Source organism: Peromyscus eremicus, unplaced genomic scaffold (assembly GCF_949786415.1).
Source record: "Peromyscus eremicus unplaced genomic scaffold, PerEre_H2_v1 PerEre#2#unplaced_582, whole genome shotgun sequence".
Taxonomy (NCBI): domain Eukaryota; kingdom Metazoa; phylum Chordata; class Mammalia; order Rodentia; family Cricetidae; genus Peromyscus; species Peromyscus eremicus.
In genome coordinates, this window is record NW_026734818.1 from 134,923 (window position 1) to 160,425 (window position 25,503).

The following is a 25,503-nucleotide window of genomic DNA, read 5'->3' on the forward strand; positions in this document are numbered from 1 at the left end:
AGACTCTTAGCAGCATATTTGGTAGTAATTATATTCTTTGCTTGTGTTAATAATCTAGTATTATATTTATGTTGCCTCTAAGTATTTAATTGTGGAATAATATTCTCATCTATGCTTACCTAAACATTTATATATCTGTATGTACTTGGGTGGTGGTTTGATTAGATTGCATAACTACCCATTAACTTTCAGAATTCAGACTGGAAAATATATGAAGTCATGGTATTACACTTCCAGCATCGACATCAGATGCTTATCATTTCTATATTTAATTTAGATCATTAAGTAATTCTAAATAAATAAACATTAAAATAATTCTAGAAAGGTAGAGTATTCCTCAGTTTTCTGAACCTAGACAAGAAGCAGAGTCTTGCTTGTACTGTGGACAAGGTGTATCCCTGAGCCCCAAATATTACTCATTCTAATTGATAGTGGTATCCTGAGAAGTTCCAAAGACCAAAGGAGGCAGGGTTTAGCTGTAGGAATATGTCATTATGGGTATGTCTTTGGGGACTCTAGATTGTCTCCTTCATTTTCTGCTTTTGGACTAGCCTGTAGTGAACAGTTTCCTTCCACAGTGTCTTTCAGTCCAGGCCCAGGACCTTTGAATCGGCACACCGCAGACCCAACTGCTTCAACCAAGGAGCAAAATTTAAATATATGCTAACTAAATATTTTTTTTCTGTTCTAGGATATTTGTATACTGAAACTGACTCATAATCCCACTAATCATTTCACATCTGGAAGTAGAAGTTTGACGTTAAGACACGATGTTTTTTTAACATCACATTTTGTGGATGTTTTTAACTTTTAAAAATGTCTCTAGTATTTGGATATATGTAGTCTTTGTATTCATTCTGCATGTTGTCTACAAATCTTGAGTGTTTCTTCATCCAGCCTTCCTTGCCTTTACATAACCTGATGAAGTTTGTCTTTCCATTGTTCTGTGATCTGGCGAGGGACAGGGATTATTCTTCCCTGTTCTAGCAGTGGGGCCACCATAGGAGCAGTGGACTCTTGCAGCATCACTTTTGTTCTTCGGGAACCCCAAAAAGCTGGAGGTCAGAATGCCGAGAGCTGTCGTGACTGCTGACTCCTGAGGCTCTTGGTCCTGTGCACAGGTCTGTAGAAACATGTTCCTATTAAAGTTCTCTTTGTTTAACCTTTTTATATATGTTATATATATGTTTTATGTATGTTATAACCCTAAGAAATACAAGAGTGAAGCAAAGGGCAACAAGTTAACTAATGAGATAACCATATTGTCAATGGAAATTTACTAAGAATTCAGTAGTAATGCTTTGTGTGTTTGTGAAATAGGGATCACACCAATGGTGTGTAGAAAACTTAAGAGAATCAAATTTAATAGAATATCTCAAGATTGAAAATAATGAAATATAGGAAAGAATGGAGGAACATTAACCAAAAGATGACAATAAGGTAAAGAAAATCTTAATAAATAATCTTTGTGCTCTCTGTACAAGACAGCCACAATTAGCAAACAAAAACAAAGGATGTCCAAGCAAATTTGAATTTCAAATAAGCAATGAGTAATTTTGCTGTAAGTATTTTGTCTGAAATGCAAATTCCATTTGGCATTCTCTATTTTATTTGGCAACTGTTGTCTTTGTACATAATTCATTAGCACAGTCTAGCACTTTCCAAAATTTCTTGATTTTTCTACTGAAAATTCAAGAAATGACAAGTGTCCTGGAGGCAAGTGGATCAAGTCAAGTGGATCAAGAAGTCAAGTGGCTCAAGAGCTAGTCTAGAACGACTTGTAGAGAGGCAAATCATCCAAACAACGTGCTAAGAATCAGAGTGATTAGGCAGGGAGACAGGGCAGGAATTCTGCATGTGGAGTCACTAATAAGAAATATATTCTTATGATGATTCTGAAGGAGCTATAACAAATTGTACTGCATAAGAAAGAATACAAAGTTTAAATATGTGGCATTGGGTTGTGGTTTGATAACAGAGCTATGAAATAAAAACTAGATTATTCAAGAAGGTAGGCACCAGTAGAAATATTATAAACATTTAGGAAGAGGTCAAATCAGTGGAAAGAGAAAAATATCATCCTGGACATCAGGATTTGTGTTCTAGTTTGGCTCTGAACAAGCCCTAGTCTTTCCAGACTTCATTATTTTAACTACAAGGTGAATTTTGGCTAATGTAGAGTTTTCTACAATCCAGAAATCCAAGTGGAATTATACATCAGAGAATAGAGTAGGAAATCTTCCCAGTTACAACAGCAACCACTGTTTCAGAATCAGGAATTCAAGATTCAAGTTAAACAACATCTAGGAGATGCTGGTCCTTAGGTGGAAATCTCTGCAGTGCATCTCAGCAGTAGAGATTAAGCATCTCTGTATAAGGGAGGCAGGTTTCTAACACTGCACAAAGCCAGTAACTATGGAACAAGCATAGAGATAAACCAAATGAAGAACCGCTTTTAATTTTAATGAAATGGAAGAGAAAAACATAAAACACCTGGGCTGGTGTGATGAGTCAGTGATTGCAATCAGAGTAGAAGACAAGGTATGGGATGACTAAAATTAATCATGTTTGAAAAAGACACATACACACACATATATAGTCATTTAAAAAATATTCATAGAATAATAACTATGAATATGTACATATTCATCTAACAAAGTATATATATATATATTATATACATTTATATTCATATAAAAAGTTTCTTTGAAGTTACATCAAGGCATTATGCTCATCGTTAAGAGCCATATGTTGACAAATGAAAAACCCAGTGCCAGATGTGGGCTATCTTCCCCTCCCCACTTGCTGGTCACTGGTGTTGTAGCGAGCTCCTGAATCAATACATGCTATTCTTATTGTGCTTGCTTGCCCACCAGAACTCTATTGCATGACCTTGTTACTGAAGACAGCGCACATTGTTCACAGGACATGGAGAAACAAAGTTGTACTAAATAGAAAGCTTCCTTCTTTGTGGCTAACTTTCATAGTACTTGAAGATATGATGTAGGCTGCCTAGGGGAAACAATCACCAACCATCTTATCAAAATAATAATAATGACAAGTTACTAACGTGAACTCTTGAGTGCAATAATGTCATGAATGTTATGGGATCACCAACCGCTCTTTGATTGGATTTAAGGCCTTCTACACAGGAACAAATATATTCATTGTACTGTAAATCTGACCAACAAGTCATGGTGGGGAAACTCACAAGCCAATGGGTGGATTACTACTATCACCTTGTTAAATGCAGGTAGTATCAAACTACCTTCAGAATTCATATTTCAATACTCACATGATATTAAAGCTGTCAGATCTCAAAGAAGTTTCTTTATGCAGAGGATGATTATTAACAAAGGAACTCACAACTGGTCAAAGTGCAGAGGTTAAGTGTCAGTGGAATCTTCAGCCATTCATGAGAAACCTTTATCACTGCCACATCCCCCAAGGATAAGGCACCAATATTGAAAAAGAGGCTAGATGACTGGAAGTGCCAGAGTTTGGGGAGGACTAACACAAAGCATTGTCTTCTGGATGTGATATCACTGTTGTTCTCATAAACTCACAGTAGCCATGGTTTGCCTGAGCAAGATCTAGCCAAGGTTAAGCCAATCAACATTCTATCATGATGGGAAAGGGTTTCATGAGCCCCATTCCTAACTGAGGAAGTATGGACACTTGATGGTTAAAGAAGAAAAAAATCGGTTTTCTGTATAGTATGGCTCTTGTTAGGTCAATTGTGCTCTAGTGTATGGTCCCAGACCCAGGAATACATGGGAAGCACAGAGTATGGTCCCACACCCAAGAATAATACATGGGCAGTACAGTGTATGGTCCCAGACCCAGAAATACATGGGCAGCACAGTGTGTGGTCCCAGACCCAGGAATACATCAGCATCACAAATTGGACTCAACATATTCTTAAAAGAAAACAAACAAAAATGAAACCATAAAACTGGAGTAGTAGGGTGATAGTGACTTATTCATCATAATGGATTCTAATCCTGAAATTTGAGCCCAAATAAACTCTTCCTTCCTTGGTTTGTGTTTACTAGGTATATTCTTGCAGTGTAAGACAAGTAACTATCAGACCATGCTATAAGACAAACTTAAGAAAAACAACCATAAAACCCATTAAACCTTCTCTGTGACTTATACTGGAAGAGAATAAACAAGTCAGAGACTGAGTAGGAGAGAGAAGAATTCCATGGATTTCACCTTCCTTTAGAGAAGAGAGAGAAAATTTTTATATATATATATATATATATATATATATATATATATATATATATATATATCAATCAGCAGCTCTGGGAAAAGAATTCTATGAAAAATTTCTGAGACTAAATACTTAATTTATGGGCTTAAGTCTCTAGTGCTCTGACATTTGATTCACATAAAATGTGTAGGACTAGACATTGCACAATAAGATATATATGTGCAAAAAGATGACTTTATTTTGAAAGTGAAAAAACTCTGAAACAGTAAGTGTGAAAAGATGCAAAGGTGATTTTTTTATGCTGCAGAGTTAATTCACATACCAGGGTGAAATGTTATGGGCTTATGTTTGATTCCATTATAAGAGATCCATTTTGATAGACCTCATTAGAGACATGCTAGAGTTATAGGTCCATCGAAGACAGAAAGAGATGTAAACAAGCACACAAGTGAAAGAAAAACATCACTAAGCAATCAGAGGCATGAATCTCCTAAAATATGCATTGAAGTCTAGGAAGAAACTACATTTAAACAGAATTGTTAAATCTACATAAAGAACAGCCAGCTTGTGCAATGTCAGAAGAACAAGAAACCACTAAGTCATTTCCTGCCCTTTTTTCTGTGCAAATATGGACATTTCAGAATCTACTTGCAGTAAGATAAGGAGAAATCTACTCCTAGGCTCCAAATCCAAGAACATATAAAAAAAAAGGAAAGAAAGAAAAAAAAGAAAGAAAGAAAGAAAGAGAGGGAATGAAAGGAAGGAAGGAAGGAAGGAAGGAAGGAAGGAAGGAATCATCCACTATGATTTACTAGGCTTCCTCCCAGAGATGCAGGAATAGTTCTATGTAAATTGATAAATATCTCCAACCCATAAACAAACTGAAAGACAAAAGAACAGAAGATCATCTCATTAGATGCAGAAAAGTCCTTTGACGAAATCCAACACACCTTCATGATAAAAAGTCTTAGAGAGACTAAGGATGCAAGACACATTGTAAACATATTAAAGGTAGTTTATAGCAAGTCTATAGCCAGCATTAAATTAAATGGAGAGAAACTCAAAGCCATTCCACTACAATCAGGAAAAAGACAAGGCTGTCCACCCTCTTCATAGCTATTCAGTATAGTACTTAAAGTCTTAGATAGAACAATGAAACAACTGAAGGAGATCAAGAGGATACAATTTGGAAGGGAAGAATTCAAAGTTTCTTTATTTGCAGGTGATATGATAATATACATAAGTGACCCCAAGAATTCCACCACAGAACTCTAACAGCTGATAAACAATTTCCAAGTAGCTGGACACAAAATTAACTCACAAAAATCAGTAACCCTCCTATGTACAAAGGACAAACGGATTAAGAAAGAAATCAAGGAAACAACAGTTTTCACAATAGCCTCAAATAATGTGAAACATCTTGGTTAGGGTTACTAACTCTAGTCAAGCAAGTAAAAGACTTTTATTTATTTATTTATTTATTTAGTTATTTATTTTGGTTTTTTGAGACAGGGTTTCTCTGTGTAGCTTTGCGCCTTTCCTGGAACTCACTTGGTAGCCCAGGCTGGCCTCGAACTCACAGAGATCTGCCGGCCTCTGCCTCCCAAGTGCTGGGATTAAAGGCATGCGCCACCACCGCCCGGCTAAGTGAAAGACTTTGATGATAAGAACTTAAAGTCTTTGAAGAAAGAAATTGAGGAAGATATCAGAAGATGGAAAGATCTTCCGTGCTCATGGATTGGTAAACTAGCCATCTTATCAAAACAAATGCAAACTACAAGTTCAGTGAAATATCCATCAAAATTCCAATAGAATTTTTTACAGATTTTCAAAGGATAAATTTCAACTTCATGTGAAAACACCAACAACCCAGGATAGCTGTGAAATCCTAAATAGTAAAAGGACTTTTGGAGGAATCACAACCCTTGATTTCAAGTTGTACTATAAATCTAGAGTAATTAAAAAAAAAAGTATGGTATGGTGAAAAAAAAGACAGTCATATTGATCAATGGAATTGAATTGATGACCTAGACGTAAATCCACACACCTATGAACACCTGATTTTTTATAAAGAAGCTAGAGTCACACGTTGGAAAATGACAGCATCTTCAACAAATGGTTGGGCGAATTGGATGGCTACATTTAGAAGAATGAAAATATGTCCATGTTTAGAACCCTGAACAAAATTCAAGTACAAATGAAAACTGATACCCTGAACCTGATAGAAGAGAAAGTAGGGAATAACTTTTGAATTCATTGGCACAGGGTAAGACTTCAGGGTAGTACACAAGTATTATAGGCACTAAGGTTAACAATTAAAAAAAGGGACTTCAGGAAGCCAAAAATTTCTGTAAGGAATAAGACACCATCATTTGGACAAAGAAGTAGCCTACAGGATGGGAGAAGATTTTTACCAACTCCACATCCAATAGAAGACTAATATCCAAAATATATAGAGAATTCAAGAAACTAGATAACAAAAAACCAAATAATCCAATTTTAAAATGGGGTACATATCCAAGCTGAGAAATATCAATAATGGAAACTTAAATGGCTCAGAAACACTCAAAGAAATGTTTAATATCCTGAGTAATATCAGGGAAATGCAAATAAAAACTACTTTGAAATTCCATTTTACCATTTTCAAATGGCTAAGATCAATAACACAAGTGACAGCTCATGCTGGTGAGGATGTGAAATAAGAGAACACTCACATATTGCTGGTAGGGCTTCAGTCTTGTTCAGGGACTATGGAAATCAATATGGCGATTCCTCAGGAAGCTGGAAATCAATCTACCTCAAGATCCAAACATGCCACTATTGGACATATACCCAAAAGACACTTCATCCTACCACAAAGACACTTACTCAGTCATGTTCATTACTTTTCTCTTCATAATAGAAGAAGCTGGAAACAACCTAGATATCCCTCAACAGAAGAATTGATAACAAAAATGTAATATATTTACACAATTGAGAGTTACTTAGCTTAGAACAAAATGGCATAATGAAATTTGCAGGCAAGTGGATTGTATTAGAAAAATTCTTCCCGAGTGTGGTTACCTAGACCTAGAAAGATAAATCTGGTATGTATTCACCTATATGTGGATATTAGGCATTAAATAAATGACAATCAACCTACAATCCATAGACCCAGAAAGGTTAGGTATAGAGGAAGTGATTGGGGTGTGTGGCACATGGATCTCTCTGGGTGGGAGAAATAGAATAGATATTAGAGGTGAGTTGGGGACAGGTGGGTATAGAAATGGAAGGACCAGATAGGGAGTGGGAGAGGAGATAGGGTTGAGGAAGGCAATGTGGAGAGAGGCAGATGCTTATGGGAGACATTCCAGGAATGATATAGAAATCCAGTGAAGTCAAAACTTCATAAATATATGAAGATGATCCTCATGAGGTCTCCTAATAATAAAGGATGTTTTCTTAGTCATTGATGGGAGAGGGCCCAGCCCATATTGGGAGAGGGCCCAGCCCATCTTGGGAGGTGCCATCTCGAGGCTGTTGGTGCTGGGTTCTATAAGAAAGCCTAAGAAGCCAGTTGAGTTTAACAATAATGAGCAAGCCAGTAAGCAGAACCCCTCCACAGAGTCTGTATCTGCTCCTGCCTCTAGGTCCCTGCTCTGTTTGAGTTCCTGCCTTGGCTTTCTTCAGTTATGGACTGCAATATTGACGTGTAAGCCAAACAAACCCTTTCCTTTATAATTTGCATTTGGTCATGGTATTTCATTGCAGCAATAGAAACCATAAGACAGCCAAATAAACAAAATTGAGGAATTTTTCTCAGTGAGTGCCTTGCAAGAAATAGTAAAATAAATTATTTTAAATAATAAAATAAAATTAAATATGTCAAAAATGAATTTGTATTTTTTTTAAAAAAAGAGTGTTTTTGGATACAGTAAGTGAAGCAAAATAACATATTTTTTATTATTTGATGTTCATTTATATAACTGGCAGTATTCAAACAACAGAAAATGTGCAACAGATAACCATTTTAAAATATGATATATAGTCTAAAAGAAGATGGAAAATAGATTCAAATATGACATTAAAGCCAAAGAAAGTGGAGAAAGAGTGAGGCATAATAAAAAAAAAAAGGAAAAAAGAAACAGTAACAGCAAATGGGAGAAAAGTTGCCATAACAAAGCATTCCTCACTCAAAGCACTCCTCACTCAAGGCACTCCTCACTCAAAGCACTCCTCACTCAAAGCATGTAGAGCAGGATTTTTTGTATTTTCAGTCCTAGCAGTCAAAATTCAAAATGACCAAATATGCAGAAATAGAAGACTGGGCAATAAATTGTTGAAGAATCATGAAAAGGTACTATTTAGTAGTTATGTAAGTAAAGCACTAAATTGTGCAAGTCCAATCACAAACATTCCTCCATCAAAAAGGCACCAGAAACTTCTTATACTAGGGTTAATTTATATGAAAGTTTAAAGCTCTTAATACTGACTTGTACTGTGTAAAAACTGTAAGTTCTGTCCATCAGCAAATGTCTAGAAAGCAATATATTATTTCTGTGAAATACCACTGTATCTTGATAGGAGAGCACCCATATTTTAATATTTATAGAACAGAATTTAAGGTCTGTGAAATTTACTTAAATAAATTCTCTTTAAAAAAGAAAGCACAACAAGACAGACATCAACTTCTCTTACAGATTGTACAAATTTCATGGATGTTATTGGCTCACTGGGTCATGAGATTGACCTATTTATTTCAGGAGATTCTTAATGAAGTAATAAAACTAAATACTAAATAAAAATTACTAGTCTCTTTCTTTTTATAGCTTTTTCTTGTGTTGTTTATTTTGTGTTTATTTGAGATATTCTACTGACAATTTTTTTTTAACTTTACTCAAAATGAATTCAATACTTTGAAGCAAACATGATGTTTTTATACCATAACACTCTGTTCACCAGTGTTCATATATTTAAATTACTTTTGGAGGTACACATAGCATTAATAATATCAAATTCAGAAAACTAGGCAGAAATAAGGGAGGCTTTTTGAAAAGAATTCTAGACACTAACATCAGAAGGACAGAACTGGTCCCAACAACAGGCATGCTATTTTAAAAAAGATAAACCGTGCTGCTTTGGTGCTAAATTCGGGACATTGGTTAACAAGCTTAGCACATTTACTATCATATAAATGAAGCTAAGGTGTAATTTGAAATTCCTGTAGCATTGTGACCCGATTAGATGATAAGTATAAGACTTTTGTTAAAGAATTTCAGAGCAAGTGGACAGCAAACAAAAACTACTAATTTATTCTAATATCTCTCCATGTTGGCAATAGCTTAATAACAATGATTGTCAGGTCAGATCATATTCACTTTTCATGTTCTGAAGAATGTAAAATGTAATCCTTAAATTAATTAAGGAGATTAAATCAGATCAAAGTTAAAATGAAATTCTGACTGTGCAAATCTGTGGTACTTATGAGTCAGTTTCTCTGAGCATTGCTTGGCTGGGGTAGAAGTCAGCCATGTAAGCATCATTCAGATTGTGTCTCCATGGTGATACTATCATCAAAGACCTGAGAAGAAAGCAAATTTGATATGTCTTATGTTTGCCCTGTTCTCACCATTGTAAAATCATTGTTCCCCTTTAGCAAATTTGAAGGAGAATGATGAAATAATTGTATGTTATTATTGTGAAATAACAAATGCAGGTCACTACTTTGTAGAAAAGGATTTAGATACCAGTGAATTTCATATCATAGTGATGGGTCATGCAAAAAATTCTACATTCTGAAATAAAACATCTAATGGAAGATGGAAGCAGGGTCACAGGGATAGACTAGCTCACTGGTCAGCTGAACTTGAGTATATTTACATGAACTAGGAGCTAAGTTTTCCTCAATAAAAAAAAGCATCAAATTTTCTTCCATAAAAAGAAGAGGAGCCCTGTGGTGATGGTGCATGCCTTAATCCCAGCACTCTGCAGGCAGAGACAGGTGGATCTCTGTGAGTTTGAGGCAAGCCTGATCTATAAATTGAGTTCCACAGAGAAACCCTGTCTCAAAAAACCAAATGAAAGAAAAAGAAATAAAAGGAGGACACACAGACCATAATAAACTATTGCATAATATGAAAACAACATCCCATTTAATTTTCAACCAGGTAGTTAGCTTTAAAAACACATTAAATAGTCTCAAAATGTCTAAAAATTATTTGCAATTTCCTGTCACCAGTTATTCAAATAAAAACTGACTATAGCTTAGCAGTCTCTGGAAAAATAATGATTTCACATAACTGTTAAACTCCACGGGGCCCCCTTTAATGTTTCACAGCTCTTCCATGGAAAAATACACAGATTAACATAGTTACATGTGAGTCTTCATCCAAGTCCCAATGATTCTGCCCTTATATGTATTTATTGTTATGATACTGCCACTCATCCAAAATAAAAGACAAAAGTCAGAGGTGGGACAGTTAGGGCATGAGTTTGTTTTTTCTTCCTGCTTTCCTCATCTTCAAAGCTGCCCACACTTCCAGTCCTCTTGGAGACTACAATCCAAGCAGCATTGGAAACCCCGAGTCCAGCCAACCAGACCAATGGGACTGAACATCTGTAGCCCTTGCATTTGGCTGCCTATAAGTACATGAGGCTTATGAATTACACACTTCCCCCCTATAGAATGCAAATTTCTACAAGTATCAGACAGATAATGGGGATTCAAAGGGAAATTTCTGAAGATGCCAACAACAATAATGAATTAAGAAGATACTAATTAAGCCTTGGATAAATCAGATGCTGGAATGCAATTATCCTCACCCCATATTTACCTTACCTATTTGGTCATATATTTGAAATAAATGAAGTCAAATAACTATACTTTGAAGCAAAAATATTTTCAGACATGATTCCTGTCTCTCCGAAACATATCCCTAATGTCTGCACACATAGACTGTCTCAGTGTCCTAGCTGATATAAAAGTAGAAGGCTATGACCGTAAATTCAGCTCAGTAGAAGCTAGCCCTGATTTCTCACAACATTGTTTTTAATTGCTAAGTGTATTATTAATTCTTGGGATAATGTGCTATTTTCTGAGGTGAAACATTCATGTCTTTCATCTTCACTTTCTCTTCATCCCTTAGAAGAAGGAGAATAAATGTAAGTATTAATGACAGGCATTGAGATGCATGAGAGATGCAATTAATGTTCAGTTTGAGTTACTGTAAAACTACTAAATTGTCAATTACTGTCCTTTTCTTCAAAGTAAGACAATTTAAGGCATTTCTGTTTAAGAAATAAAATACAAGGCTGGGTCATATCTCAATAGCACAGCATTTGTCTTGTATGTACAAAGTTTGCTTTGATCTACATCAGAAAAAGAAAAAAAATAAAATTAACAAAAATACATTTTTGGAGTTAGCATTTTCTAAAGAGTCATTGAAAGCAAGGCAGACATGTCTAGGAAAGCAATAGTATTAATGATCTCTGATTGAAGAAGCAAGAAGGCCAGAGAAGAGAAAGACAGCCTCAACAGAAACAATAACAGCAAAAAATGAGCACTTCATGAAAATGGGAAGTGGTCTTATATATAAGGAACCTTGGCATACAATTTAAATACTGCTCACATGTTTCTAAAATTAATTTTCTTAATAAATCATATTACTTCACTACCTAACAAGGATCTCTTTATTTGTAGCAACTTAAAATAGAAACATTGTGTTCTTATAGAATTAGATTAAATTTATTTTGTTTGTATGAGTGTAAATTTATTTCACTTTGTATGAGTGTAAATTTTCCAATAATTTACTGGAAAAATATCTAAATTACAATTTAGTGGGAAAGTTTCTCTAATTTGAAGAGGTTTAAGAAATGTCTTTTGAGCCAGGCTTTACTTGCTGCCATGATGCAGTGGACACTGCAGAAGGATTACCCTCCTGGGAATGATTATGACCGATACAAAGGACTCTCTGCTGGTGCTCTCCTTCTCAAACACTGCTAATATAATCTTTGGAAACTTTTATACCCTTTTTAGTTTGTTCCTAATATTACAATACAAATCAATGAAACAAATTCATTTTTTAAGTTTCCTTGGAGTTTTATTTTAATTAGTTGATTAATTAACTTTAGATATAATTATGGGTGTGCTAATAGAGATCAAACCAAGAGCCACACAGTAGGTAAATACCTTACCACTGAACTATATCCTCAGTCCTGTGTGGAATTCAATTTATTTTTAAATAACAAGATAAAATAAGATAAAATGTAACACATCAGATTATGATTAAACAAACAGAAAGAAAATTGCTTAAGGAAATATATAAGAATCAGAGACCCAATCTATGGCATATTCAGGAACCCCATAAAAACAATAAGCAAGAGGCCATAATATATACACAAAAGACCTGTAGCATACAAAGAGAAAAGAAAAAATATACAAATAAATCAAAATTAAAGAATAATAAGATAATTAAAAAAGAAAAAGAAAATCCATGACATGACATAATGACACAAGGAACTTCCAAAGATACCACTGATTTTGTTTTTTATTGGCCACCTACTTCTGGGGAAGCAGCCTACTCTTAAGAGTACTTTGCTTTTCTAGTGAAATTCCCTTGGAGAAAACTAAATTTTCATTTGAAAGATGTTATCAACTGCAGACACCTTCTGGGTTAGGGATGGAAGCTTGTGTCCATTTCTCCTTCCAATTATGGGACCCCATCTGGTACAGATCTATGCGGGCACCCTGGTTGCTGTCTCTGTCTCCATGAGTTCATATTTGCTTTAATTATTTTGTTTTCTTGGTGCCCTCTGTACCCAATGCATTTTACACTCTTTCTGCCTATTCTTCAGAGGAGTTCCCTGAGATCTGAGGAGAGGGATCTGATGGAGGCTTCCCTTTTAGGGATGAGAGTTTCAGGACCTCCTTTCTCTACATAATGCTTGGTTGTGGGTCTCTGTATTTGTTCTCATCAGCTACAGAAGGAAGCTTCTCTAATGATGACTGAGCAAGGCACTGATATGTAAGTATAGCAGAATGTCATTAGGAATCACTTTATTGCTACATTTTTATTATTTAGAGAAGAGGTATTTGGTTTTACTCTAGGTCCTTGGGCAATCTTGTCTAAGGTTCTCAGTCATCTAAGCAGTGTTGGGTACAGTTTCCTTCTAGTAGAGGAGGCCTTAAGTCAAATCAGATACTGGTTGGTTACTTGACAAGCTGTGCCCCACCATTGCCCTAGCATATCTTGCAGGTAGGACATTAGTAAGTCAAAGGTTTTGTGGTTGTGTTAATTGTTTCATTTCTCCTTAGTATTGTGGAGAGTATCTTTCTGTACCAAAGACTCCTGCACATAGGGGTTGAGGTTCTATGTATGTTGACTCCTCCATGGTCACTGAGTTGTGTAGGTGATATCTTCACCAATGTGGCCTTGCCATAAGTTTGTGGAGAGCAACCTGTAGTCTTGGCAACATCCTGGGTTGTTTGGAGATTTTTTTTTATTTTTATAATTTTTTATTTAAAAAAAAGATTTTCTTTCCTTTTACATACCAACCTGTTCCCCCTCCCTCTTCTTTTCTCGCTCCCCCTATCTACTCCCATCCTTTCCTCATAGAGAGTAAGGCCTCCCATAGGTAGTCAACACAGGCTGTTATACCATGTTGGGGCTAGACCTAGACCCTCCCTTCTGCATCAAGGCCAAGTAAGGCATTATATCAAGGGAATGGGGTCTAAAATCCAAGTTTGTGTACTTGGGATAAGTCATGGTCCCATTGCCACGGGACCAACAAACACATCCACATCAAGCCACACAATTTTCAGCCACATTCGGAGGGCCTACTTCAATCCCAGGCAGGTTCCCCAACTGTCAATCTAGAGGCTATGAGCTTCCATTAGCTTGGGTCAGCAATTTCTGTGGTTTTTCCCATCATGATTCTGACTGCCCCCCCCCACTCTTATAATCTTATAATCCTTCCTCCCTCTCTTCAACTAAACTCCAGGATCTTGGCCAAGTGCTTGGCTATGGGTCTCTGCTTCTGCTTCCATCAGTTACTGGATGTAGGTCCTATAACGACAATTAGGGTAGATACCAATCTGAGTGGAGGGAAAGCTTAGTTAAAGAACCCTCTCCACCATTGCTATGAGTCTTAAATGGGGACAATCTATGACTTCCCAGGGTTTTCCCTAGCTGCAAATTTCTCCCCATCCCCTTAATGGTACTCTCTGTCAAGGTATCTCTTTAATTGCTCTCTCTCCCTGTCTTGGCTCCATGTTCCCACCTCCCATCCCCTCCTATACCCTCCCCTCTATTCCCCTATTCTCAGTTTGCCCACGAGATCTTAACCCTTTTTCCTTCCTGAGGCAATCTATATCTGTCTCTCTTAGTGTCCTCCTCTTTACCTAGCCTCTCTGGGGTTGTGGATTGTAGGCTGGTTATCAATTGCTTTGCTTCTAACATTCACTTATGAGTGAGTACATACCATGTTTATCTTTCTGGGTCAGGGTTACCTCGTTCAGGATGATTTTTTTCTAGTTCCATCCACTTGCCTACAAATTTCATAATGACATTTATTTTTACTGCTGCATAATACTCCATTGTGCAAATGTACTACATTTTTTTATCCATTCTTCTGTGGAAGCACATCTAGGTTGTTTCCAGGTTCTGGCTGTTATAAATAATGCTGCTATGAACATAGTTGAGTAAATGTCCTCTTGGCATGGTTGGGAAACTTTTGGGTATATGCCCAGAAGTGGTATTGCTAGGTCTTGAGGAAGGTGGATTCCCACTTTTCTGAGATACTGCCACACTGATTTCCAGAGTAGCTGTACAAGATTGTATTCCCACCAGCAGTGGAGGAGTGTTCCCCTTTCTCCACATCGTCTCCAACATAAGCTGTCTTCTGTATTTTTTAGCTTAGCCATTCTGACAGGCATAAGATGGTATCTCAGAGTCATTTTGATTTGTGTTTCTCTGATTGTTAAGGATGTTGAATATTTCCTTAAATGTCTTTCAGCCATTTGAGATTTGTCTGTTGAGAATTCTCTGTTTAGCTCTGTAGCCCATTTTTTAATTGTATTATTTGATATGTTGCGGTCTAGTTTCTTGAGTTCTATACATATTTTAGAGATCAGCCCTCTATCTGATGTGAGGTTGATAAAGATCTTTTACCATTCTGTAAGCTGCCTTTTTATCTTATTGACAATGTCCTTTGCCTTACAGAAGTTTCTCAGTGTCAAGAGGTCCTGTTTATTAATTGTTGCTCTCAGTGTCTGTGCTACTGGTGTCATATTTAAGAAGTGGTCTCCTGTGTCAATGCATTCAAGGCTATTTCCCACTTTCTCTTCTATGATATTCAGTGTAACTGGATTTATGTTGAGGTCTTTGATCCATTTGGACTTGAGTTTTGTTCATGGTGATATGGATCTATTTGCATTCTTCTACATGTAGATATCCAGTTATGCCAGTACCATGTGTTGAAGATGCTTTCTTTTTTCCATTGGATAAATTTGACTTCTTTGTCAAAAATTAGGTGTTCATAGGTGTGTGGTTTAACATTAGTGTCTTCAATTTGATTCCATTGATCAATGTGTCTGTTTTTATGCCAATACCAAGCTGTTTTTATTATTATAGCTCTACAGTAGAGCTTGAAGTCAGGGATAGTGATGCCTCTGGAAGTTTCTTCATTGTAAAAGATTGTTTTGGCTACCCTGGGTTTTTTGTTTTTCCATATGATGTTGAGTATTGTTCTTTCAAGGTCTATGAAGAACTGCATCGGGATTTTGATTGGGATTGCACTGAATCTGTAGATTGCTTTCAGTAGGATTGCCATTTTTAATATGTTGATCCCATCTGTCCATGAATATGGGAGATCTTTCCATTTTCTGATATCTTATTCAATTTCTTTCTTCAGAGATTTTAAGTTCTTGTCATGCAGGTCTTTCACTTGTTTGGTTAGAGTTACCCCAAGGTATTTTATATTATTTGTGGCTATTGAAAAGGATGATGTTTCTCTAATTTCTTTCTCAGCCTATTTATCATTTGTATGTTGGAGGGGTACTTTTTTTTTTTTTTAGTTAATCTTGTATCCTACCACATTACTGAAAGTGTGTATCAGCTGTAGGAGTTCCGTGGTAGAATATTTGGGGTCACTTATATAGACTATCATATCATCTGCAAATAGTGAAAGTTTGACTTCTTCCTTCCCAATTTGTATCCCCTTAATCTCCTTTTGTTATCTTATTGCTTTAGCTAGAACTTCAAGTACTATATTGAATAGTTATGGAGAGAGTGGGCAGCCTTGCTTTAGGTCCCTCTATGCAATATTTCCCCTTTTGTGGCATCTTTTGCTCAGCATTTTACTTTCTCATATTACCCACATTGACATAAATGGCAGGATCTGATACTGTTTGTGATGCTTTAATAGGCAGTTAGAACCTAACTCAACAGCCCCCGCTGCCTCACCCCAAATGGTCAGTTTCAGAAAAGGAAGACAATGATGTTATAAAACATAGTGGTCTGTCCTCTTAACTATTCAAATAAGAGGCCACACAAATGGCCCAAGAGATAAGGTCAGATAAAATTTCTTTCTTTCTTTTTTTTTTTTTTTTTTTGTTTTTTCAAGACAGGGTTTCTCTGTGTAGCTTTGCGCCTTTCCTGGGACTCACTTGGTAGCCCAGGCTGGCCTCGAACTCACAGAGATCCGCCTGCCTCTGCCTCCCGAGTGCTGGGATTAAAGGCGTGCGCCACCACTGCCCAGCCAGATAAAATTTCTTAATTGCTGTAAAAATGGACCCCATTCACTGTAATGCAAGGGACTCTCTCAGAATTCACCTGCTGTGTGTCTGCCTAAAGTGCCTATTATTCATTAAAACTTTCATATCAATCTGGCCAGGCAAATATTTTACCCTACTCCTCTGGCTCTCATCTCAACATGACAACTTTAATAACAGGCATGTCCTCAGACCTTACATAAGGAATTTCTAGTTTGGCTTTGAGATCCTGCCGGATGTCAGTCAGGAGAAATGTAATGACTCACCTCAGGCAGGTCACGTCTACTGATGACCAGCTCTAGTTTGTGGGTTATCATGTTAGAACACGTGTCCCTCCAAATCCATGTTGGATTTTCATTTCTAAAGCAATGATAATATTGAGAGTTGGGGCCTTTGGAAGTACCAACCCAGGAGGTTCACCATCATGACAGAATGTGTCACCTATAGAACAGGGCCTGAAAGAGAATACAGTCCTTCCCAGGATCATGTGAGAACATATAACAAACTTCCATGTTAAAACAAGAAAGCAGCCCTCATATATCCCAAAATACACCTCATGCATTCCAAATATCATAATCTTAACATATCTACCCAATAAAACATAGAGCTTCAGGGGCCCATGTTTTCACTGTTACCATTTCTGTTGTTACTACTGTTAAAGTGGAGCCAGTCCTTCCTAGGGTTTGCTTGTGAAATGTCCCATGTAGACACTTCTGTGTTTGAACTCATGCTCTCCAGCAGGTAATGCTGTCTTGGGAAGTTGTGGTCTAGCTTTAGCAGGTGGGGTCTAGCTCCAGGAAGCAGTTTGTTAGCCTGGTATTGGAGGTGGAGTGACCACCAGTACAGTGTAAGCAGCCACATGCTAACACCAACTACTCTTGCCACCATGCTTTCCATGTTCTCACAGAATGTGAGCCCAAACAAACCTTCCTTATGTTACTTTCTGTGGGGCACTTGGTAGCAGTGACTGCAGAGTAGCTAACACAGGCCTTTGACAGGAGTGTGCCCATCCCTCATTGGTCCATGGCTTGCTCTGACCTCACAAGGAGCCACTGTGAGGAATGACTGACACCTGTGCATATAACACACTGCCTAGGGCTGGGTTTTGTCCTTCTAGTACAGAGAGCTGTTAGGTGGTGATCTGTGGGACTTGGATGTTGGTAAAAGTTTTGGACCTGGATATCGGTGAAGTTTTGGACTCGGATGCTGGTGACTTCTTGTACTTGACAGAGTGAGTTTTTCTCTCACTTTGCTGGTTGTGCTTTGGGGGTATTGGTTTTCATTTTTCCTTTTATTTCTTGTATTTTATGTTTCTGGTTTTAGAAGTTAGTTTTTACATATTTTAAATTTTCTTTGTTAACTATCTTCCATTTTTTTTCTAACTACTCATTTTCTTTGTCTCTTTTTACTTTATAAAGATTTTGTTAGTAAATATTTAGCATAAAAAGTAAAAAATATTCACTATAACATTTCTGTATATGCACATAATGTTTGATAATATTCACCTACTTTACATACTTACCCCCCTCCTCTTTCCCCTTCACATCCCTAATATCCCCTTTTACTATCAGGTCCCCTCCCCAAACTGAGATCCAAGACTTGAAAACAAATGTCATTGTGGGACTGGCCTGTTATACACAACACCATGATTTCCAGGTCCATGCGTTTTTCCCCTGAAAAATGACAATTTCACTCTTTTCGGCTGAGTATATGATTCTTGCCCTTCTGTTTCTGCACAGCATTGCTAATCAGTTGGCATATTTGCAGCCCTTACATGACCGGGTGAACCCATCTTCATCATGAAGTATGATCCTTATAAGTGCTGTTGAAGTTTGTGTGAAGTATTAAGTACTCTAAGGACTGTTGCATCTGTGTTCACCAAGGATGTTAATTATACCTTTCTCTTGTTACTGTATCCACCTGGTTTTGGTACCTAAGTAATACAGGCTCCTAGGATGAGTCTGGAAGCATCCTTCCCTTTTCATTTCATAGAATCATCTGAGAAGCATTGGTATCTTGGTGATATTTTGTTTATGCTCTAACAAAGCTTTCCTGAAGATCATTAAGACAAAGAAGCCAGTAACTAGAGAGACTTCTTAACTCTAGCCATCCTCAGACTAAAAGTGTGCAACATTCTGTCTCCAGGAATCCTCAGACTGAATGCAATGAGCTCCTGTCTCCTCCCACCTCTCTCTGCCCAGCCATTTCCCTTCTTGTCTCCACCTTTCTAGTACTGGGATTAAAGGTGTGAGCCATCAACACCTGGCCTCTATGGCTAACTAGTGGCTTAGCTCTGCACTCTGATCTTCAGAGGTCTGATAGAAATCACCAATGAGTTTGTCTGATCCTGGAGTTTTTTTTGTTTGTTTGTTTGTTTGTTTTTGTCAAGAGATTATTTTAAATTACTATTTCGATTTTGTTGCTTTTTTTCTGTTTTAAATTAGTTCTTTGAGAATTTCATACAATATATTTTGGTCATGTTTATCCCTTCCTCCAATTCCTCCCAGATCTTCCATACTCCCTTTCCTACCACCCATATTTGTGTCTTTTTGTTTTGTTTTTCACCATCAAGTACAGTTTCTGTTGTCCTTATACTCTTGGATATATGGCCTTCCACTGGAGAGTGGTCGGTCCCACCTACCAGGGGCCACACCCTTAAATGTGTTCTCCCTCTCCTGGAATCTATCAGTTGTCAATAGTTCGTCAGGGGTGTGATTTCTTGTCCCACCTCCCCTCTTCATGCAGAGATTTTTGTCTGGAGTGAGCTTAAGCAGGTCACAATGCTGTAAAGTCAGATGGGCAACTGCCCTGCTTTGTCCAGAAAACAGTTTGTATTGTCATCCACTGCCTCTGACTCTGACAGTCTTTCAATTTAGGTGTTTTATATCTTCTCAGTTGAGTTTTGGTAGCTAATGTGTGTCTAGAAGTTTATTCTAGATTTTTCCAATTCACTGGAACATTTTAAAAACATTCCCTAGTGATTGTCTAGATGTCTGGATTTCAGTTGTATCTCTGGTAATACCATGTTATTTTGTCTCCCATATTATTAACTTGTATCTTAAAGTTTTCTATTAGTTTCTTATTTTGTCTCTAATATTATTAACTTGTATCTTAAATTTTCCTATTCGTTATTTTGGCTAAGATTACATCAGTTACATTTATTCTTAAAATAATCAAGTCTTTGTTACATTGGTCTTTGTATTATTTTAGTTTCCATTTTATCAATTTCTGCTCTGGACTTGAGCATTTCTTCTATTTCTCTTGGGTTTGGCTTGTTCTTGTTGTCCTATGACCATGACATGCATCATTAGGTTATTTTGGACAACCATCTTTTTTTTTAACCGCGGGAATTTATAGCTATAAATGTTTCTCCTAGACCTGCTTTTAATTAATTTTTATCTTGCATCACTAGTTGGTCTTGGTTCGAGCATTTATATCAACAAAGATGAGGAAGTGGGAAATGGCTCAAGGCAACACCCTACAGTACAACTCCTTTGACGAAGAGGCTTTAACAGAACACTATCAAATCCTAAAGACCCTTGGTCGGGGAGCATTTGGAGAAGTAAAATTGGCTAGCCATCTACTCACCCAGACAAAGGTAGCAGTAAAAGTTCTCCCAAAAAGCTCAAAGAACATCTTCATCAAATCAGAAATTGAAATAATGAAATCTCTAGACCATCCCAATATCATTAAACTTCTTCACATAATCGACACCACAAAAAACACTTACCTGGTTATGGAACATGCCATAGGCGGAGAGCTGATGGCCAGGATTGTGGAGTTTGGCTACCTACCTGAGGACGAGTCCCGTAAGGTATTTAAACAGATGGTGTGTGCCCTTCAGTATTGTCACAGGAAAGGGATTGCTCACAGGGATCTAAAGCCTGAAAATATTTTAGTGGACGGCAAAGGAAATATAAAACTCAGTGATTTTGGGCTGGGCACCAAGCTTCCCATGGGGCAGAAGCTAGCATATTTCTGTGGGACCCTTCCTTATTGCGCCCCAGAACTCTTTGAAGGTGGAGGCTACGATGGCCGAGCAATTGACATCTGGAGTTTGGGCGTTGTACTCTACTTTATGTCTACAGGGTGCCTCCCTTTCAAGGGAACTACCTTTGGAATACTAAAGGACAAAATCTTGGCAGGAAAGTACCCCGTTAATTTCAAGCTGTCGCCAGAGCTTTGGGATGTTATTGCTAAGTTGTTAACCGTAAATCCTGGAGAAAGACCAAGAATAGGTGACGTTGTGGACTTTCAATGGCTGAAGCATGGCAATGAAGGTTCTCCCAATCCCTTTAGAGAGAACAATGAGGACAGCTACCCAGACCCCACTGTGATGGTCATCATGGGCGTCATGGGTTATAAGCAAGGAGAGATAATGGAAGCTTTACGGGAGAAGAAGTTTGATCAAGTGATGGCCACCTACTTGATTCTTAGGCAGCAGTCACCCTGGGAAGATGACATTATAAAACATCTTCAGTCCAAGCAGTCTGCTGGAACCTTGAACCTTACAGGCCTTCCCACAATACCTAAAGTGACTATAAAGAGGGGATCTAGTGTCCCTATCCTTCCCACTTCTTCCATTTTGCCCACTCTACCTGAGAGTCCCGAGAATGACAAAAAGGGGAAAACGAGGTACAGTATGCCTCCCACCGTGAACTGCCCTGACAAGAAAACAGCCCCAGTTCACAGAATCTGCCCCCAGCGTGTACATGAGGCTAATTTCATGAACAGCGCCCGGGGGGATTCAGAGAGCACTATTAACACCTCCGATGAAATATGTACCACAGTCTCTTCAGCACTAGAAACTTATTCCAGCAAGTTATCCTGGAATGTGTCCAAAGCTGGCCCTAACAAATCAAAGAGCAAGGCGTCTTCACAGGATGTTTTATCTCATCACACCCCAATGGAGGAAGTTCAGTGCCAAGACGTCAACATACCAGGTGAAATTATTGGCTCATCTCTCCCACAAACCTCACCTCAAGAGGACCTCAGAGGACAGCCCCACAGCATGTCTACTGCTGGTCGGAGAGGTGAAAGGACTAGCTCATCTCTCTCACAAACCGCACCTCAGGAGGACCTCAGAGGACAGCCCCACAGAGTGGCTACAGCTAGTCGGAGAGGTGAAAGGACCAGGTCATCTCTCCTACAAACTGCACCTCAGGAGGACCTCAGAGGACAGCCCCACAGTGTGGCTACAGCTGTTTCAAAGAACAACATGACCTCACAAGATAGATCAACTCCATTCTCCAGCAAGGAGGCCCAGGATGAGGGTCCGATTGTACAAGAAAAAGACCTCAGCCCATCCTCCCCAGAAACATCCCAGGGACACCTCAGTGGCCGGTGCCAGACAGCACCCAGAGCCCCCTTTAGAAAGCGGATTTGGAAGAGCCTACAGAGCAGGATTATAAAAGGCCTGAGAAGTTTATGCTGCTGCATACCAACAGAAAAGAGGGAGCGCCTAGGCTGCAACAAAATCCTGCCTGTGACCTTAGAGGACCATGGAGGGAGCCAAGGTAACAGGTAGGTGGAGAGGCTCCAATGCACTTTTCTATCTAGGCCTCTTTTTTTTTTTTTTTTTAATGATCTTTTCTTTAAAGAAAAAATATTTATTTACTATATGTGTATGGAAGTTAACTTGCAGGAGTCAGTTCTGTCTTTACACCATGTGGGTCCTAGGGAATGAATTAAGGTCCCCAGGCTTAAGGTCAAGTACCTTTACTCAGTACGCTGTTTCCTGGACTAAATGCTATGCTTTTAAATAAAAAGATTATAGGAATAGGTGATACTATATTATCACACCAGAAAGCAAATCCCACAGTATCCTTCCTGAGAAACTTGACCTAGATGTAGATAGACAGCAGAGGATAGTGGCCCGAGGCTGGGCAAGGGTGAGGAGAAGGGTGGGTAAAGAGCAATGGGGCAGGCACTCAGGAGGAATCAGACTGCACAGGGCCAGCACAGCCAAGCAGAAGACCTGCATGCTCTCCTAAGAGGGCCCTTTCTTGTGTCTGTTTCAAGTGCTGTTGGAGGCACTGTGCTCCCCCTAAGCTGAAACCAGAGAATGAAGAGCAGCATGCTGAGGATGCACACGGGCGCTGGAGAGAGCCAGGTAGGAAGTTCAGATGGCTGTGTGCCATGGGAAGCTGTGTTCATATCACAGGCTGAAACTAGGTGCAAAGTGTTCCTGTGTCTGCAGATGATGACTTGGGAGGAGGGGGCATGGCACACCCTTCTCACATCACCTGGACCCTGAGGACTGAGAAAGGATTCTGGGAGGCGAGTCTGACAGACTCATGATCCTCCTGACTCTCCCTTGTAGGTAGGTTCATGATGGCTGGTGGTGCCACAATTGTGCCAGTAAAGTGAAGCACTCTGTGGGACCAGAAGTCCTTTAAACAAGGATCCACGGAGTGCTGTGATCATTAGGAAAACAGGCCTCAGAGGACCTTCCATGCACAGTGTGATCGTCATTCCAGCTACCTGTCTCCAGGTGTACCTGTGAGCCATTAGAAGAGACATCGGCACCGGAAGCAGAGGAGGACCCCAGAGGGCCTGCCCAGTTTGTATGTGTTCACGATGAATATTGCTGACCAGGTTGGAGCCAGACACAGAGGGACGAGTTTGCAGGGAGTGTCCATCTTGTGCTCATTTGGGAAGGTAGAGTGTGTGAGAACAGGTGAGTCCATTAGTTATGGTGCAGCTCTCAGCACCATCCTGAACTACTAGACAGCTTGCATCCCGTCCCCACCAGATCCAGACACCTTCACAACTCACCCTAGCACTTACTGGTGAACTGCTTGTTGCTTTGCAACCTGAGTCATATAGATGCGCTCTTCTGTACTCTGTATCTGAACAGACAGGGACACACACACACACACACACACACACACACACACACACACACACTCACACACATACTTCTCCCAATGTACCTCATGCACAGTTGACACTAGTGAAGTTTGCTTGAACTGGAGAGGACTCCTATTCAAGCAAGATAATTTCATATTTCATGTGATTTCCCTCCTGGAAATGCCTCAAATCCCTCTAACTCAGCTTGTTCCTGTCTCTACCCCCAACGCAATCACTTACCACCCTGCTCTACTGCTTCGCAGGAGTCATATGAAGCCAACACATGCCATGGTGCACATTTTGCCCCAGGGCATCCGGTCATGTGCAAGGTAAGGCCCACCAGCTGTGCTTTGAGTGGAAGCAAGGTGAAGTCTGGAGTGTTTGACAGTTGGATTCAGAGATGGAGCTGGTTCCAAGCGTGATCGTGGATAGAATCTGTTGATGGAAAAACAATGGCAACCCCCGGCCTGACAGTGCGGGTGTTCCTCTGGGTGGCTCATGGTCTCCTGCCATATTTCCACCTCCTAAGATAACTCAGAGACACTTAAAGGGATTTAAGGGGTCAGATTCACACCCCTCCTTAGGCCCACACTCTAGTACACCCCAAGACCACACTTTAGTACACCCCAAGACCACACTCTACTACACCCCAAGATACTATTTTCAATAGTATCTCACACAAAGATCCCAGCCGTTTTCTTTCTGACATCCTGTAGGGACATTACCGTTGCTGAGGCTTTGTGTCCCCAGGCAGCAGGCTGGGAAAGTCCTTTGCTACCTGTATGACCCTATGCTGGGGCTACCAAAGAGACTCCTGGGACTACACTCAGCAAGGGACATTTTCAACTGGATGGTGCTTAGAGCAGGAGATGCCACTCAAGCCCTAACACACTGGATGGAAGAGGGACACACAGGTGATGCTCCTCTGCTCAGGCCATGGGGAAGAGGTGATTGGTTACAGGGTGATGGACAACTAAACATTTTGTAATCTTACCAAAATGTCTTGTTTTCAGGTCTCCTTGATAAAAGAGGCTTCTTCTGATTGACAGAGAAGTTGGGCCAGAGACTCTCAAGCAGATGGACTAAAGAGGAACAAGGGAAAATGTCTACTGATCCAGGTAGCACCCAGGCCCTTGTACTAACCCCTGGTTTAGGGAGAACAGTGGCTGAGGCAGCTCAGAGACTTACCTCACTGAGGGTGATGCCTCTCTGTCCTGGCAGGAGCCACGTGAGGGTGAGGTGCTGCTCAAGTCCCCTCCATCTACTCTATGGAGTCAGCTGTTGTTACTGTTTTCTTGGTCACCTAGGCAGGGACACCACTTCTCCATCAGAAGTACTGCCGGCTGCAAGAGACAGACATAGAGAACACTGACAGTAATTTGAGAGCTTTTTAGAGTGGGGCTCCTTTTAGAGAGTGACATCAACCAATACCTAGAGAACTGAACCATGAAGACAGTCTCTAAGGAAAGGTCCTAGATAGTGAGAGCTGAGGGATTGATGACTTTATGCCTTGTGTATCCAGGTGAAGATCAGCCATGGAGGATATGCTCAGAGAGCTGGGCATAAGATTGCTCTGCAGAAGTGTTACCAAGAAAGACAGGCACCAGACAAAAAGATATACGACACAAATATCTGAATAAAGAGACTGTTTTCTTGCTATAATAAATTCCTTTGTATATTTGAA

The 25,503-nt window shown here is 39.1% G+C and overlaps 1 protein-coding gene across 6 annotated transcripts; it reads left to right on the forward strand.

Moving 5' to 3' along the window:
• Positions 1 to 343: 343 nt before the first annotated feature.
• LOC131901878 (sperm motility kinase X-like) lies at positions 344 to 25,503 on the forward strand. Of its 6 annotated transcripts, none has more exons than XM_059252942.1 (7): positions 344 to 1,121; positions 7,849 to 7,910; positions 20,380 to 22,490; positions 22,989 to 23,079; positions 23,461 to 24,733; positions 24,833 to 24,937; positions 25,342 to 25,503. In XM_059252942.1, the coding sequence occupies exons 3-4, from the start codon at positions 20,413 to 20,415 to the stop codon at positions 23,020 to 23,022; spliced, it is 2,112 nt and encodes a 703-aa protein (XP_059108925.1). In that variant the 5' UTR covers positions 344 to 1,121; positions 7,849 to 7,910; positions 20,380 to 20,412; the 3' UTR covers positions 23,023 to 23,079; positions 23,461 to 24,733; positions 24,833 to 24,937; positions 25,342 to 25,503. The 6 variants fall into 6 exon arrangements, with proteins under 6 accessions (XP_059108925.1, XP_059108924.1, XP_059108927.1 ...); XM_059252944.1 differs by lacking the exons at positions 344 to 1,121; positions 7,849 to 7,910 and adding an exon at positions 18,032 to 18,198 and having other exon boundaries at positions 23,461 to 23,646; positions 24,083 to 24,733; XM_059252941.1 differs by lacking the exon at positions 7,849 to 7,910.

Excerpts from the sequence above, each read along its gene's own strand:
- LOC131901878 (XM_059252942.1), top strand. The coding sequence starts at position 20,413 with ATGAGGAAGTGGGAAATGGCTCAAGGCAACACCCTACAGTACAACTCC. Across the intron at positions 22,491-22,988 it reads GGAGGGAGCCAAGGTAACAG|TGCTGTTGGAGGCACTGTGC; the intron begins GTAGGTGGAGAG and ends GTCTGTTTCAAG.